Raw genomic sequence first — 14,221 nt, forward strand, 5'->3', positions numbered from 1 at the left:
TTGTCATGCATTTCACGCATACCATAATCTATGCATTGGATTATTTTAAGCATCACAAAACTAAAAAATAAAAAAGCACCAGTTAGCACATGCATACCATACAGCGCATATCATTGATTTTAGCATCACAAGCAGCCATAGAGCACCCTTCACACTTGTTTGAGCTTTCAAATTTGATTATTTGACATTTTGGATGGAGCAGATTTCATTTGTATTGGGGTAATGACCCAAGCACACATTGATTTATTGGAAAAACTCGGGCAAGTGACCCAGACAAACGTTGTCTTATTTGAACTGGGGCAACAAATACCCAAAGATAGGGGATTCATCATTGACTTTAGACTTTACCCCAAGTGCATTTCCAAATAGAGTAACAACTTTCCAATTTTGCTTTCACATCTTGTTACTGGATTAAGGTGGGCTGGATCATCGCGTCCCCTACGGTTCGGATTCTTACATTCGAAGCAAGCCATCATTGTGTCCCATGGCTGGATCATCGTGTCCCTACGGCTCGGATTCTACATTCGTAGCAAGCCATCATTGTGTCCCATGGCTGGTTCATCGTATCCCTACGGCTCGGATTCTTACATTCGAAGCAAGCCATCATTGTGTCCCATGGCTGGATCATCGTGTCCCTACGGCTCGGAATTCTTACATTCGAAGCAAGCCATCATTGTGTCCCATGGCTGGATCATCGTTGCCCTACCGCTCGGATTCTCACATTCGAAGCAAGCCATCATTGTATCCCATGGCTTGGATCATCGTATCCCTACGGCTCGGATTCTTACATTCGAAGCAAGCCATCATTGTGTCCCATGGCTGGATCATCGTGTCCCTACGGCTCGGATTCTTACATTCGAAGCAAGCCATCATTGTGTCCCATGGCTGGATCATCGTGTCCCTAGGGCTCGGATTCCTTACATTCGAAGTAAGCCATCATTGTGTCCCATGGCTGGATCATCGTGTCCCTACGGCTCGGATTCTTACATTCGAAGCAAGCCATCATTGTGTCCCATGGCTGGATCATCGTGTCCCTACGGCTTGAATTCTTACATTCGAAGCAAGCCATCATTGTGTCCCATGGCTGGATCATCGTGTCCCTATGGCTCGGATTCTTACATTCGAAAGCAAGCCATCATTATGTCCCCTGGCTGGATCATCGTGTCCCTACGGCTCGGATTCTTACATTCGAAAGCAAGCCATCATTGTATCCCATGGCTGGATCATCGGTGTCCCTACGGCTCGGATTCTTACATTCGTCAGCAACGCCATCCCTGTATACCTCAACATGGATTCTTACATTCAGTGCATATCGTCTCTGGTTGGCAGAAACTAAACAACTCTTGATTAACCTGAAGAGCCATAGAGAGTTGAATGGCTTGGTCTAAAATAGGTGTTTTGATCTTTGCAGGCTTGTTGCCTACGAAAACGGAGGAGAGTGCCCTACCGTTACATGAAAGACTACTAAGCCCTTACAAAGAGGGAGCTGTTGTATTGTTTTGTAGGACGGTGGTTGTAGACACCCTATTTTTGCCCCACGCCATAATGAGAACACCCATGGGGTCCCCTGCGGTAGTTTCATTAGATATGAGTACTCGCGAGTAAGTAGGTTGGCAGGGCGGAGGAGTAGGAGGACCGGAGGGGGACGGCGAGGGCCAGGACAGGAGGAGGAGGGAGGGAGGGGGGCGAGGGAGAGAGAGGGGGAAGGGGAGGGGGGGGGGAAAGGGGGATTAGCAGGAGGAGGGAGGAGGGGGGGGAGTGTGGGAGAGAGGAGGACGAGGAGGGGAGTGAGGGGAGGAGGAGGCTGAGTAGAGGGGGTTGGTCAGGGAGGAGGAGCAGGGGACGGGGAGGGTGAGGGCGAGGGGAGAGGGGGGAGAGGGGAGATTTATATGTTTATTATTTTATTATTTATTATTATTTATTTATACTATTATTGAATTATTTTAGTAGTTTACCTTTATTCTTATTTTATTTATTTATTTATCTTGTTTTACTATTATTATTTTTATTTTATTATTTCTTAGTCTCCTTATTATTATTATTATTATTATATTATATTAGTGTGTTTTTATGTGTTTCATTTATCACTTATTTATTATTATATTGTTATATTATTTAATTAGTCCTATCTATTATTTTATTATTAGTATTATTATTATTATTATTATTATTAATTATTATTATATTATTATTTTGTTATTATTATTTTCCTATATTATTAGTACTTTACTTGTATTTTTATTATCATTATTATTATTATTATTATTCATTTTTATTTATTATTACTAGTAGTTTATTTTACTTTACTATAATTACCTTTATTTTTCATATATTATTATTTATTACTATTATTATTGTTATTATTTATTATTATTACTACTATTGTTTTTATTACTTTTGGTAATGTTATCATTATTATTATTATAATAGTATTTTATTTTTATTAATATTATTGTTATTATTATTTTACTATAATTATTTATTATTTACTAGTAGTATTATTATTATTATTATTTATTACTATTACCTTATTGATGCTATTACTATAATTATTATTACTATTATTATTATTTCTATATTTATTATTACCATAAGAATAAGAATAAAAAAATAGAAAAAGAAAAATAAAATCCCAAAAAGGAAATATGTTTAGGGTTTTTGAAATTTTTTTTTTTTTTTTATAAGAAGGGGGCAGCGCACAAGCCATAAGGGAGGCCGGGGGAGACACAGAGAAAAAGAAAAGAAAAAAAACCTATCTTTCTCTCTAACTCTCACAACCTCCCTCATCGTCAGCGACCTCACGGCCACACCCTGCGCCACCTCACGGCCACACCCTGCTCCACCGACCCAGAACTATCACTCTCCACACCACGGGCCTGAGATCCCTGCAGCAGCAGCCCCCTGTTGTTTCTCTACGCCCCAGCTCCAGCCGAGAACAGTGGTCTCGGCCTCCAGGAACTCCGGCCAATCTCTGCACCAGCAGCCGCATCACCACTCTCTCTCCTTCCAGCCTAGCCTCTCCTTCACTCTCAGTTCAACCTCACTCTCACTCTCAGTCCCTTACCCGAACGGCCCTCCAGTCCGTCACTGCTTCATACCGAACCCGAAACTCCGGTCATCAACTCCGGCAACAATCCATCCATCCACACCGCCACCCAGGCACACCAGTAGCCACCGCGAGCACTAGCAGCAGCCATCCGTCCCGGCAGCAGCAAATCTTCCCCGCTCAACGGCACCAGTCATCCTCGCCGGTGCTCGCTGCGGTTCTTTGGAGTTTGTTCGGCGTCCGATTATCTTCCAGGTCCTCCTCTGCTTCCCTGCACAGCAGCACCTAACCATCTTCTGACCCCCCTGTAAGTTCATGCACACTCAAACACACACACTGAAACACCAGCAAATATATGTAAAAATGTTTTTTTTTTTAGTTATCCACATATTTATTTAATTTTATTATCATCTTGTTTTTTTTATTATTGTAAATATTAACCGGTTTGCTCTCATGATTGTAGGATGTTTTATTTTATTTTATTTTATTTTTTTTTTGCGGAGGAATTTTAAGGTCATAATATTCATGCATGTTTAAATTCTTTTTTTGTTTTTTTTTATGCATTTTAAATAATAAATATTTTTATTTTCCTGTAATAATATTTGTTCATGTGGTTAATATTTGTGTTCATATTTTTTTTTATTGTAAAGTTTTGATTATAGAAATTGGTTAAAGTTCAGATTTTCACTACATATATAATATTGTTGTATATTATTGTTAAAGCTATTGTTATCGTCATTTGTATGTATATGGAGTTTTTATGTTTTATTGCCGTTATTAATTTCCATGTATACATGTCCATATTAGGGGTTTATATTGTTTATATTGTTACGAATAATTGTTTATATATATATATATATGTATATATATATATATTTAACTATACGTGTTTCATGATTTAACATTGTTATTACCTGTTGCATATCCTTGTCGTGATAGTCGTTTAAATTTCTTTTACGGTACACTAATTTGTTTATTTTCATTATTGTAGGATTTGTCTTTTCATTGCCGAGGTAAGGTTTCAATTGTAATGTTTAAGTGTGATAATTTATGTTGTCATTTTTTAGTGCGTAATATTTAAGTTGTATGTGTAATATGTATTCTTAGGTTTCGGTTTTTTTTATCTCGTTGTGGTTCTTATGTGTAAGATTTTTTTTTTAATATTATTTTATTCATGCATATATTGTAGGTTAACTTTATAGTATATTATTAGTATTTTAGAATTTTGGTCGAGTTATATATCATGTTAGGAGTTTTAGTTGATTAGTTGTAGTGATATTTTAAAACTATAGTTGTATGTGCATTCTAAAATGTTAGTCATATTAGGTATTTAAGAACCTAGGATTTATAAGTAACATCATGTATATAATTTAGCATTTTAGGTAACTTTTAATATAGCATCTTGAGTAATACTATATATTTACTATTATTATAACACTTTTAGTATGTTAACTATTATGGTAAGTTTAATATTTTAGGTAATATTTTTGGTGTTTTGGTATCATGCTACTATACGGTATGTTTAGTATATATAGTATTATAGTAATCTATTACGTATTATATTATTTGTGGATATTTATTATTATTATCGTAATTATGTGTATTATGGTATGTTTAAGTATTTTTGTTTATAACGTACATGTAGTATTTTAATATTATGATATGCTCATTATCTTAGTCTATATTATATGTTTATATTCTACTATTATTGGTATGTTAGATATTTTAGCTTCTATTATACATGTTAATTAGTACGTATTTTGGTATCCTAATATTCTAGTTTATTACTATTTTATTTATTTATTTAAATTATTATATCTATTATTAAAACCTCCCATACTAATATTTTCCTATAAAACTTTTACGTACAATTTTAAAATGTGGGAGTGTATTTTCTTAAGTAATTTTGATTTTAATCCCTATGATTTTATTGGGGGGGTATGAGCCTTCGGGCATTACGTACACTTATCTGTGAGGTTATATATGTATATATATATATATATATATATATATATATATATATATATTTATTTATTTATTTATTTTCTCCATGTATTTATAAACTTATAAAAAGGAGTAATTTAAAGGATTATTAGATTAACTTAGGGATAATTTTAAATTAATTAGGTACCGTTCGTAAGAACGGGCGCGTAGGGGGTGCTCGTACCTTCCCCTCGCGTAACCGAACTCCCGACCCCAACTCTGGTAATGTAGACCGATTCTACCCCTAACGGGGTAGTAATCATGTGTTCTAACCGCACTAAAGGTTAGTGGCGACTCCTACACCATATTTTTCCTGAAAATATTTTTAATTTCGCCGTCCGGGGCACACGCGCTCCCGGGACGCCGCGACAGTTATAATTACTTGCATGCACACTTTAATTTAAATGAGATATGTTGCATGTGTATGTTCACACTTATAACTTAATCATTTTACATACACGTCCATAATTAAATGAGATATGATATGTTGTGAATTGGTGAAACGTTTAAATTTATTGAAAAATTTTAAAACCCAATTCACCCCCACCCTCTTGGGATCACATCAATTCCAACAGTGTGTTTGGGAAAAAAAAAAAAAAAAAGGTGTATGTAATAGGTATACTGATGTCTTAAGGATATAAACGATGAAATAATGACTAATATAAAGACTATAGATGGAGAAACTAGAGAATTTACAATCACAATAGGTTTACGTCAAAGATCTGCTTTGAGCCTTTATCTTTTTGCTTTACTAGTGGACCAACTGACTAAATGTAATCAAAATGAGGTTTCATGGTGTATGTTGTTTGTAGATGATATTATATTGATTGATAAAATTAGGGGCGGAGTAGAGTCCGAGTTATAATTATAAAGAGAAGTTTGGAATCTATAGACTTTAAGGATAAGTAGAAATAAGACTGAATATATGAAATGTAATTTCAGTAATGATAGGATGAATATTAGAGATAAAGTTAAACTTGATGATAATGAAATAAATAGTACTAGTAGATTTCGATACCTTGAATCTCTTATGCAAGATAAAGGATAAATTGAAGATGATGTAATGCAAGGAGTTAAAGTAGGTTGGGTAAAATAGAGAAGCGCTTCAAGTGTACTTTGTGATCTTAGCATACCCTTAAAATTAAAAAAGAAAGTTTTGTAGGACATCTATAAGATCAGCTATGTTATATAAATTAGAATGTTGGGTAATGAAGAAACTGAATATCCAAAATGTAAAAGTTGTCGAGATGAGAATACTTAGATGGATGAGTGATATAACACTGAAATATAAATTAAGGAATGAACATATTCGTGATAAGTTAGGTATAACTTCTATAGAAGATAAGATAAAGAAGAGACGACTCAGATGGTATGGACACTTGTAATGTAGGCTACATAGTACGCTAGTGACAAAAAGTGAGTTAATTACTATGGGAGGCAGTACAAAGAATTGGGGTAGACCTAAAATAACTTAGAATGTGATAGTAAGTATTTAATAGCCTAAAATCTATCAAAAGATATGGTTCATCATTACAAAAATTTGCAGAAAATGATTCATATAGTTGACCCCACTTAGTGAGACTTAAGGTTTGGTTTTGTTGTTGTTGTGTTATATATATGTATTATTTTGTATATTTTAAAAATAATTCAAATTACTTTTATAATTTTAATATATAAAAACATAAATGTAAGATGGTGTATATAATTCTATAGTTTCTCTAATACTATAAAGGAGATTGCCCCTTTGATGTCATTTTTGACAAATGCTAAATTTACCTTATATTAGTTTTTTTTTTTTTTTTTTAAAAAAACTAAAAGTTAAGGATATTGAAGAGAGGAGAGAAAGAAGAACAAAAAACAAAATAATAATAATTATAATTGGACCCATTCATATTGAGGGGGGCGGGGGTTAATTTTTTTTGGATAAAATCCCACAATACCCCCTCACTTTTGAGAAAAGGACACTCTACTCCCCTACCACAAAACCCCTTGAGATTTAATTTTATTAACAAAATAAACCTTCCATTAATTGGATGTTAGTCAATCATTCAATTTAGTGAAAGAAATTAAATCCAAGAGAAGGTTTATTTGTCGATAAAATTAAACTTGAGAGGTTCTGTGGTAGTTTTTAAAAACACAATGGGTGAAGTGTCATTTTCAGAGAACTTATGAAGTATTACTAAGTTTACCTATTTTTCCTTTTTTTTCTTTTTTTTTTTCTAGGAGAGTGGAGTTTAAAAAAAAAAAAATAGTGTGCCCATAGGGTTCCCTCTGGATCAAGAGGGATGGCAAAAAAAAAAACGCAAAATAGTGGGAAAAATCTTAGTGTGTGTCAATTTATATTGGGGGGTTTTTTAATTCCTTTTTGTTGAAATAGAGAGAAAGAGGGAGGAGTTTAAAAAATAAGCAAAAAAAATTTAGTGACTCATAGGGTCCTTTTCTTGCTCTGCGCTCGAGTAAAGAGAGATAGAGGGAGGTTGGAGAGAGAGAGAGAGAGGACAAAAAAAAAAAAAAAACAAAAAAACAAAAGGTGGATGCCAAAAAAAAAACATCAGGTGTCAATGGTCAGCTCTAAGTTTGACTTTTACTTTAGGATTAATTTATAGTATAGATTTATTTTACTTTATTATTATATTTCAAAAAATAAATATTAGTATTCTAAGAACAGTACTCTTGTTTTATATGATGATTAAAAATTAGAAAAAAATTTAAAACTTTTATCAATATTTTTTATTTTAATTATATTTCAATTTTATATAGTCATTTTATTTTTATTTTATTTAAAATATTTATAAACTTAGTAATTTAATTTAAAAAGTGAATTAGTAAAAATCCAATGATAACAACATGTGAAATAAACAAAATCATTAATTTAATTGTTTCATATATTGTATTTCCTCTTTATTTTTTTTTATTTTTTTTTAAATGATAGTATCCGAGATCTTTTGGATACTAAAATAATTCATGGGATAATAGGTTCCCCTCTATCATTTTCCACTTAAATATTAAGGTATTGTCCCAAATAGAAAATTGGATCCACAACATTCAAATATGGATCAACCTTCTCAAAGCCACCCTTGGGGGTTCCTTCTTATTCTTAATTACTAATCAAGAAAACGTATATATCCTATGTTATTTTCCTTAATATTTTCTAAGTTCCAAACTACACCTAAACAAAAAATTAAACATGGAATTCAATTATACACACCCGTGTGTGTAAAATCCAATCAGGTACTTAAACTATGTTTGAAAAATATAAAACATTCATTTAATTATTTTTTATATTTTTTCATATAAATCATGTGGCCGATATGGCATAACATGCATGTCAACACATTATGAGAAATTATAAAGGAGACTTTCCACTTCAAGTGTCTGTATGTTTGCCTTTTAAATATTAGACATATAACAAATTGATCCTACATTCATTAATATAAGAGGAGAATTCATTTTTAATAAATATATAATTTAAAAAATAGGTACACGAACACATGGAAGGGAAGATTACCAATATAATTTCTCTCACATTATAGATAAATCTGGGATCAACATTGTAATGAACTCTTAAGCTAGCGTCAAGCTAGCTAGCAACATATTTTGCTGATAGCAAATTTGCTTTCTCTTTAGATTCTCGCGCAAACCAAACTTTCAGCATGCAGCTGTTAGGAAGATACCCACCTAACGGTCATATTTTCATTTTCAAAAACACCAAATCCATATTTTCACCTGCGTATATATTTCTTCTCTCCCTTTCTTTCCTTTCCATCCCACGCTCGTTCACTACCTTTTCTCTTCTACCAAACTCCCAACACCTCTCTCTCTTTCTCTCTCTCTCTAAAATGGGTTCTGAGTCTCTGGTTCATGTCTTCCTTGTGTCTTTCCCTGGCCAAGGCCATGTGAACCCACTACTGAGACTAGGCAAGCGCCTAGCTTCAAAGGGGCTGCTAGTCACTTTCTCCACAAGTGAAAGCATTGGAAGGCAGATGCGCAAAGCCAACAACATCATCGACGGCCAGCCCACTCCCCTTGGCGACGGCCAGATAAGGTTCGAGTTCATTGACGATGGCTGGGACGAGGACGAAACCCGCCGCCAAGACCTCGACTTGTACTTGCCCCAATTCGACCGCGTTGGCCGCGACCTACTCCCCCGTATGCTCGCGAAAAACGCCGAAGAAAACCGCCCCGTCTCTTGCCTCATCAACAACCCCTTCATCCCTTGGGTATCAGATGTAGCCTCCGAGCTCGGCATTCCTAGCGCCATGCTCTGGGTTCAGTCCTGCGCCGCTTTTTCGTGCTATTACCATTACTACCATGGCCTAGTCCCTTTTCCTTCTGAAACGGAACCCGAAATCGACATCCAATTGCCCTGCATGCCACTTTTCAAGTATGATGAGGTCCCAAGCTTCCTCCACCCTACCACTCCATACCCCTTCTTGAGAAGAGCCATCATGGGTCAGTACAAAAATCTCTCAAAACCATTTTGCGTGTTGATGGACACCTTCGAAGAGCTCGAACACGAGATCATCAAACACATGTCCCAATTCGTCCCGATCAAATCGGTCGGCCCCCTCTTCAAAAACCCTAAAGCGCCCGCCGCGGCTGTCCGGGGGGACTTCATGAAGGCCGATGACTGCATCGAGTGGCTCAACTCGAAGCCCGCCTTATCGGTCGTGTACGTGTCCTTCGGCACCGTTGTGTATTTGCCACAAGACCAAATCGACGAGATCGCTTTCGGGCTTTTGGACTCTGGGGTCTCATTTCTGTGGGTGATGAAACCCCCACATAAGGATTCTGGATACAAAGTGCATGTTTTACCAGAAGGGTTTTTGGAGAAGGCAGGGGAGAAGGGGAAGGTGGTGCAATGGAGTCCACAAGAGCAAGTGCTGGTTCACCCGTCGGTCGCGTGTTTCGTGACTCACTGCGGGTGGAACTCGTCCATGGAGGCTCTCACCTCCGGCATGCCGGTCGTGGCGTTCCCGCAGTGGGGCGATCAGGTGACGGACGCGAAGTTTTTAGTGGACGTGTTTGGGGTTGGGGTGAGAATGTGCAGGGGGGAGGCTGAGAACAAATTGATAACGAGAGAGGAGGTGAAGAAGTGCTTGGCGGAGGCCATGACGGGGCCGAAGGCAGCGGAGATGAAGGAGAATGCGAAGAAATGGAAGAAGGTGGCGGAGGAGGCTGTAGCGGAGGGTGGCTCCTCCGACCGGAACCTGCAAGATTTTGTGGACGAGGTTAGGACGAGAAGTGTTGGGATTGCCGCGAGGAAGTTGGCCCCTAATGGAACTGTGAATGGAAAATGTTGAGTTGGCGCGGTAGGCGGATGCGTTTGTGGGATGAAGTGATTGGGAAGGAGTAGCGTGAATGACACCAACAACCATTCTCGGCATATTTGGCTTCTTCTTCTACCTCTCTCTCTCTCTCTCTTCTTTACATCCTTCTTTTCTCCAATGCATAAAAAGGCGCTGTTGGTTGGTGCTGTGGTATTGTTGTGCTTTTGTTTTAAATGTTGGTGGCGGCTGTAATATATGTGTTTTTCTTATCTTAGTTTTATTCTCCAATAAATAAGTGAAGGGGCTGTAACATTTTGTATGTTTTGTAATAAATTTTTTAATTGCAGTTTTTTTTATTTGTATGCTGATTTATTAGGCATATGTTCAATTTAATTAAACTTCAGTTTTAAGCTTTAAACCGTTTATCTAAACCGACTCAAACTGTGAAGATATATAGTTTGTTGGCAATTTAGATGATTTGTTTTCGATTTATAATTTCTCAGCATAATTTATAAACCGACTCATCCCTAGTTTAATTTTCTACTAAGATGATTATCTTGTTAACCAACGTACGTAAGAGCTTTTAATAGGAGTAAATTAAGAAGGGTACAGTTTCACATATGCCAATTGTTGTACATAGTGTTATCATTATAATTTTATAGGAAAATTTGATAGTGATTTTTTTTTTTAAAAAAAAAAAAAAGAGCACAACAAAGAAAATTGATAGCCACGCAATTTGCCACAGAAGCTTATTTCAAGTGGTAAAAAGTTGAACGGGATGAATTGAGGGGGTTCAAAACTTAAGAAGGAAAGAAAATAATGACCTAATTTTACAAGTAATAATGTATAGTTTCAAATTTTCATGTTGTAATGTCCCGAACCTGGTAGGGCCTGGAGTGCTATTCTCTATACATATATCTCTGATATCATCATTATAACAATCCAAACCCAAAGGGGGTACTGGGTTCACCTGTCCATAACTCAATTTAAAATATGCAGCAAAAATACATCAAATCTCAAAAACTATATCAGAGTTCTAAAGCTTCTTAATTACATAAGTATCTCCCCAAAAACAATAATATAGCTCAAGGTATACAAAACATATCTATATAAATGTACATATCAGTGTCTCACAAACACTTACTTCAACCCAAAACTATCTAGTCTCGCCCCGGAGCTCCCTAAGCTCGACTCATTGGATTTCCTAAAATGTTATAATTATTGGAGTGAGACACTTCTCAGTAAGATAAAATAGATTATAATTAGTGTGTGACAAATGAGTTTTTATATAAGCATAATATAACAATTAATTTAACTTTAAATGAAATAGCATTTGAAATTTATACTCACACCTATATAATTAAAAATATATAATTTCTTCTCAAAACATGCTTTATCTCAATAAATTTATTTGTTTATATAAATATGCAAATATATACACATAAAAGAACTTCTGTGATGTTGGGCTTTTGTGCAGTCTAGTTGCGTTAAATTTGGATGATGACCCAACCTTTATTTAATGAGAGATTTCTATCCTAAGGCTTAGTCCATTGAGCGAAGGCTTGGGCCGTTTTGCAACCTATTCAGAACGGAACCCTATGCGCAGCATATAAAAGGATTGCTTTTGGGTGATTAGGGCATGTGGTCAAACTTTGCGAGAGGGAGAGCATTGTACCGCTGCACTCTCTGTATTTTTTCTTCCTGATAATAGTGAAATCCCTATAACTCCCTGGATGTAGGCAAAATTGTCGAATCACGTAAATAGTGTCTTGTGCTTGTGATTCATTTTTATTTGACGTGTATTCTTTCTCTATTTTGTTTCTCACAGGTTTTAGAATTTGTTCTTAATTCCCAACAACTTGTATCAGAGCCTAGGGTTAGGTTCGAGTGGGAGTAATGGCAGAGGAAGTAAGAAAGGCGTTTGGAATAGAAAAGTTTGATGGCACAAATTTTGGATTTTGGAGGATGCAGATCGAGGATTATCTCTATGGGAAGAAGTTACATCTACCGCTTCTAAGAAAAAAACCTACTACTATGAAGGACGAGGAATGGACACTCCTTGAAAGACAGGTACTAGGAGTTGTAAGATTAACTCTGTTTAGGTCTGTTGCACACAACGTTGTGAAGGAGAAGACTACAGTAAATCTGATGAAGGCTTTATCTGGTATGTATGAAAAACTGTCAGCAAATAACAAGGTACATCTCAGGAAGAAATTATTTAATTTGAAGATGGTAGAGAATACATCAATAGCACAATATCTGAATGAGTTTAATACTATCACAAATCAATTATAGTCTGTAGAAATTGATTTTTATGATGAGATTCATGCACTAATCATTTTGGTTTCGCTTCCAAACAGTTAGGAGGCAATGAGAATGGTAGTAAGCAACTCTACCGGAAAAGAAAAACTAAAGTATAATGATATACATGATTTAATTTTGGCTGAGGAGATTTGCATAAGAGATGCGGGTGAAACCGCAGGATATGGCTCTGCCCTAAACTTGAGACTAGAGGCAGAGGTTATTACCGAAATTTAGATCGGGGTAAATCAAAATCCAGAAGCTATAATCAAAACAGAAGTAAATCTAGATCTAGCCAAAAGGGACAATACTGGAACTGCGGGAAAACGGGCCACTTTAGGAGACAATGCAAAAGTCTTAAGAAGAAAAATGATGATGATTCTGCTAATACTGTAACAGAAGAGGTACAGGATGCACTACTTCTTGCAGTAGACAGTCCACTTGATGATTGGGTTTTGAACTCAGGAGCTTCATTTCATACCACTTCACACCATGAAATCATACAGAACTATGTAGCGGGAGATTTTGGTAAGGTGTATTTGGCTAATGGTATAGCCTTAGATGTTATGGGTATGGGAAACGTCTGAATGTCATTGCCCAATGGATCTGTTTGGTTACTAGAGAAGGTACGACATATTCTTGACTTGAGAAGGAATTTAATTTCTTTCGGATAGCTTGATGATGAAGGGCATGCAATGTTGTTTGCTGGTGGCGCTTGGAAGGTTACAAAGGGAGCCAGAGTATTGGATCGTGGAAAGAAATTTGGTACTTTATACATAACCTCAAGTCCAAGAGACACAATTGTAGTTGCTGAACCAAGTACTGATACAAGCTTATGGCACTGTAGACTTGGTCACATGAGTGAGAAAGGGATGAAGATACTACTATCAAAAGGGAAACTACTGAAATTGAAGTTCGTTGATTTTGACTTATATGAAAGCTGCATCTTAGGAAAGTAGAAAAAGGGTGAGTTTCTTGAAAAAGTGGCAAAACACTGAAGGCTGAAAAATTAGAGTTAGTGCACACAGATTTTTGGGGGCCTTCTCCCGTCGCATCCCTTGGAGGTTCAAGGTACTACGTTACTTTCATTGATGACTCAACCAAAAAGGTATGTGTTTATTTTCTGAGAAATAAATATGATGTATTTGAAACTTTTAAGAAGTGGAAGGCTATGGTTGAGACAGAAACAGGTTTGAAACTAAAGTATTTGAGGTCAGACAATGGAGGAGAGTACATAGATGAAGGGTTCAAAAAGTATTGTGCTACATATGGAATCAAAATGGAAAAGACCACTCCTGGGACACCACAGCAGAATGGTGTTGCTAAGCGCATGAACAGAACTCTCAATGAGCGTGCTAGGAGTATGAGTTTGCATGCTGGACTACCAAAAACTTTATTGGTTGATGCTGTTAGTACTGCAGCTTATCTGATAAACCGAGGACCTTTAGTTCCCATGGAGTTTAGACTTCCTAAAGAGGTTTGGAGCGATAAAGAGGTAAATTTTTCTCACTTAAAAGTTTTTGGTTGTGTTTCTTATGTTTATATTGATTCTGATGTTCGTAGTAAACTTGATGCAAAGTCCAAAATATGTTATTTCATTGGTTATGGTGACGAGAAATTT

The 14,221-nt window shown here is 36.1% G+C and overlaps 1 protein-coding gene across 1 annotated transcript; it reads left to right on the top strand.

The window, feature by feature from the left end:
* The first annotated feature begins 8,763 nt into the window (after positions 1–8,763).
* Positions 8,764–10,653, top strand: LOC131155474 (gallate 1-beta-glucosyltransferase 84A24-like). Its single transcript, XM_058108640.1, has one exon. The coding sequence runs from the start codon at positions 8,869–8,871 to the stop codon at positions 10,330–10,332; it is 1,464 nt and encodes a 487-aa protein (XP_057964623.1). The 5' UTR covers positions 8,764–8,868; the 3' UTR covers positions 10,333–10,653.
* Positions 10,654–14,221: the final 3,568 nt, after the last annotated feature.

The sequence above is a fragment of the Malania oleifera genome, chromosome 5 (assembly GCF_029873635.1).
Source record: "Malania oleifera isolate guangnan ecotype guangnan chromosome 5, ASM2987363v1, whole genome shotgun sequence".
In the NCBI taxonomy this organism is placed as follows: domain Eukaryota; kingdom Viridiplantae; phylum Streptophyta; class Magnoliopsida; order Santalales; family Ximeniaceae; genus Malania; species Malania oleifera.

Bases quoted from the DNA above. Each gene is read 5' to 3' on its own strand.
- LOC131155474 (XM_058108640.1), top strand. From the start codon at position 8,869: ATGGGTTCTGAGTCTCTGGTTCATGTCTTCCTTGTGTCTTTCCCTGGC.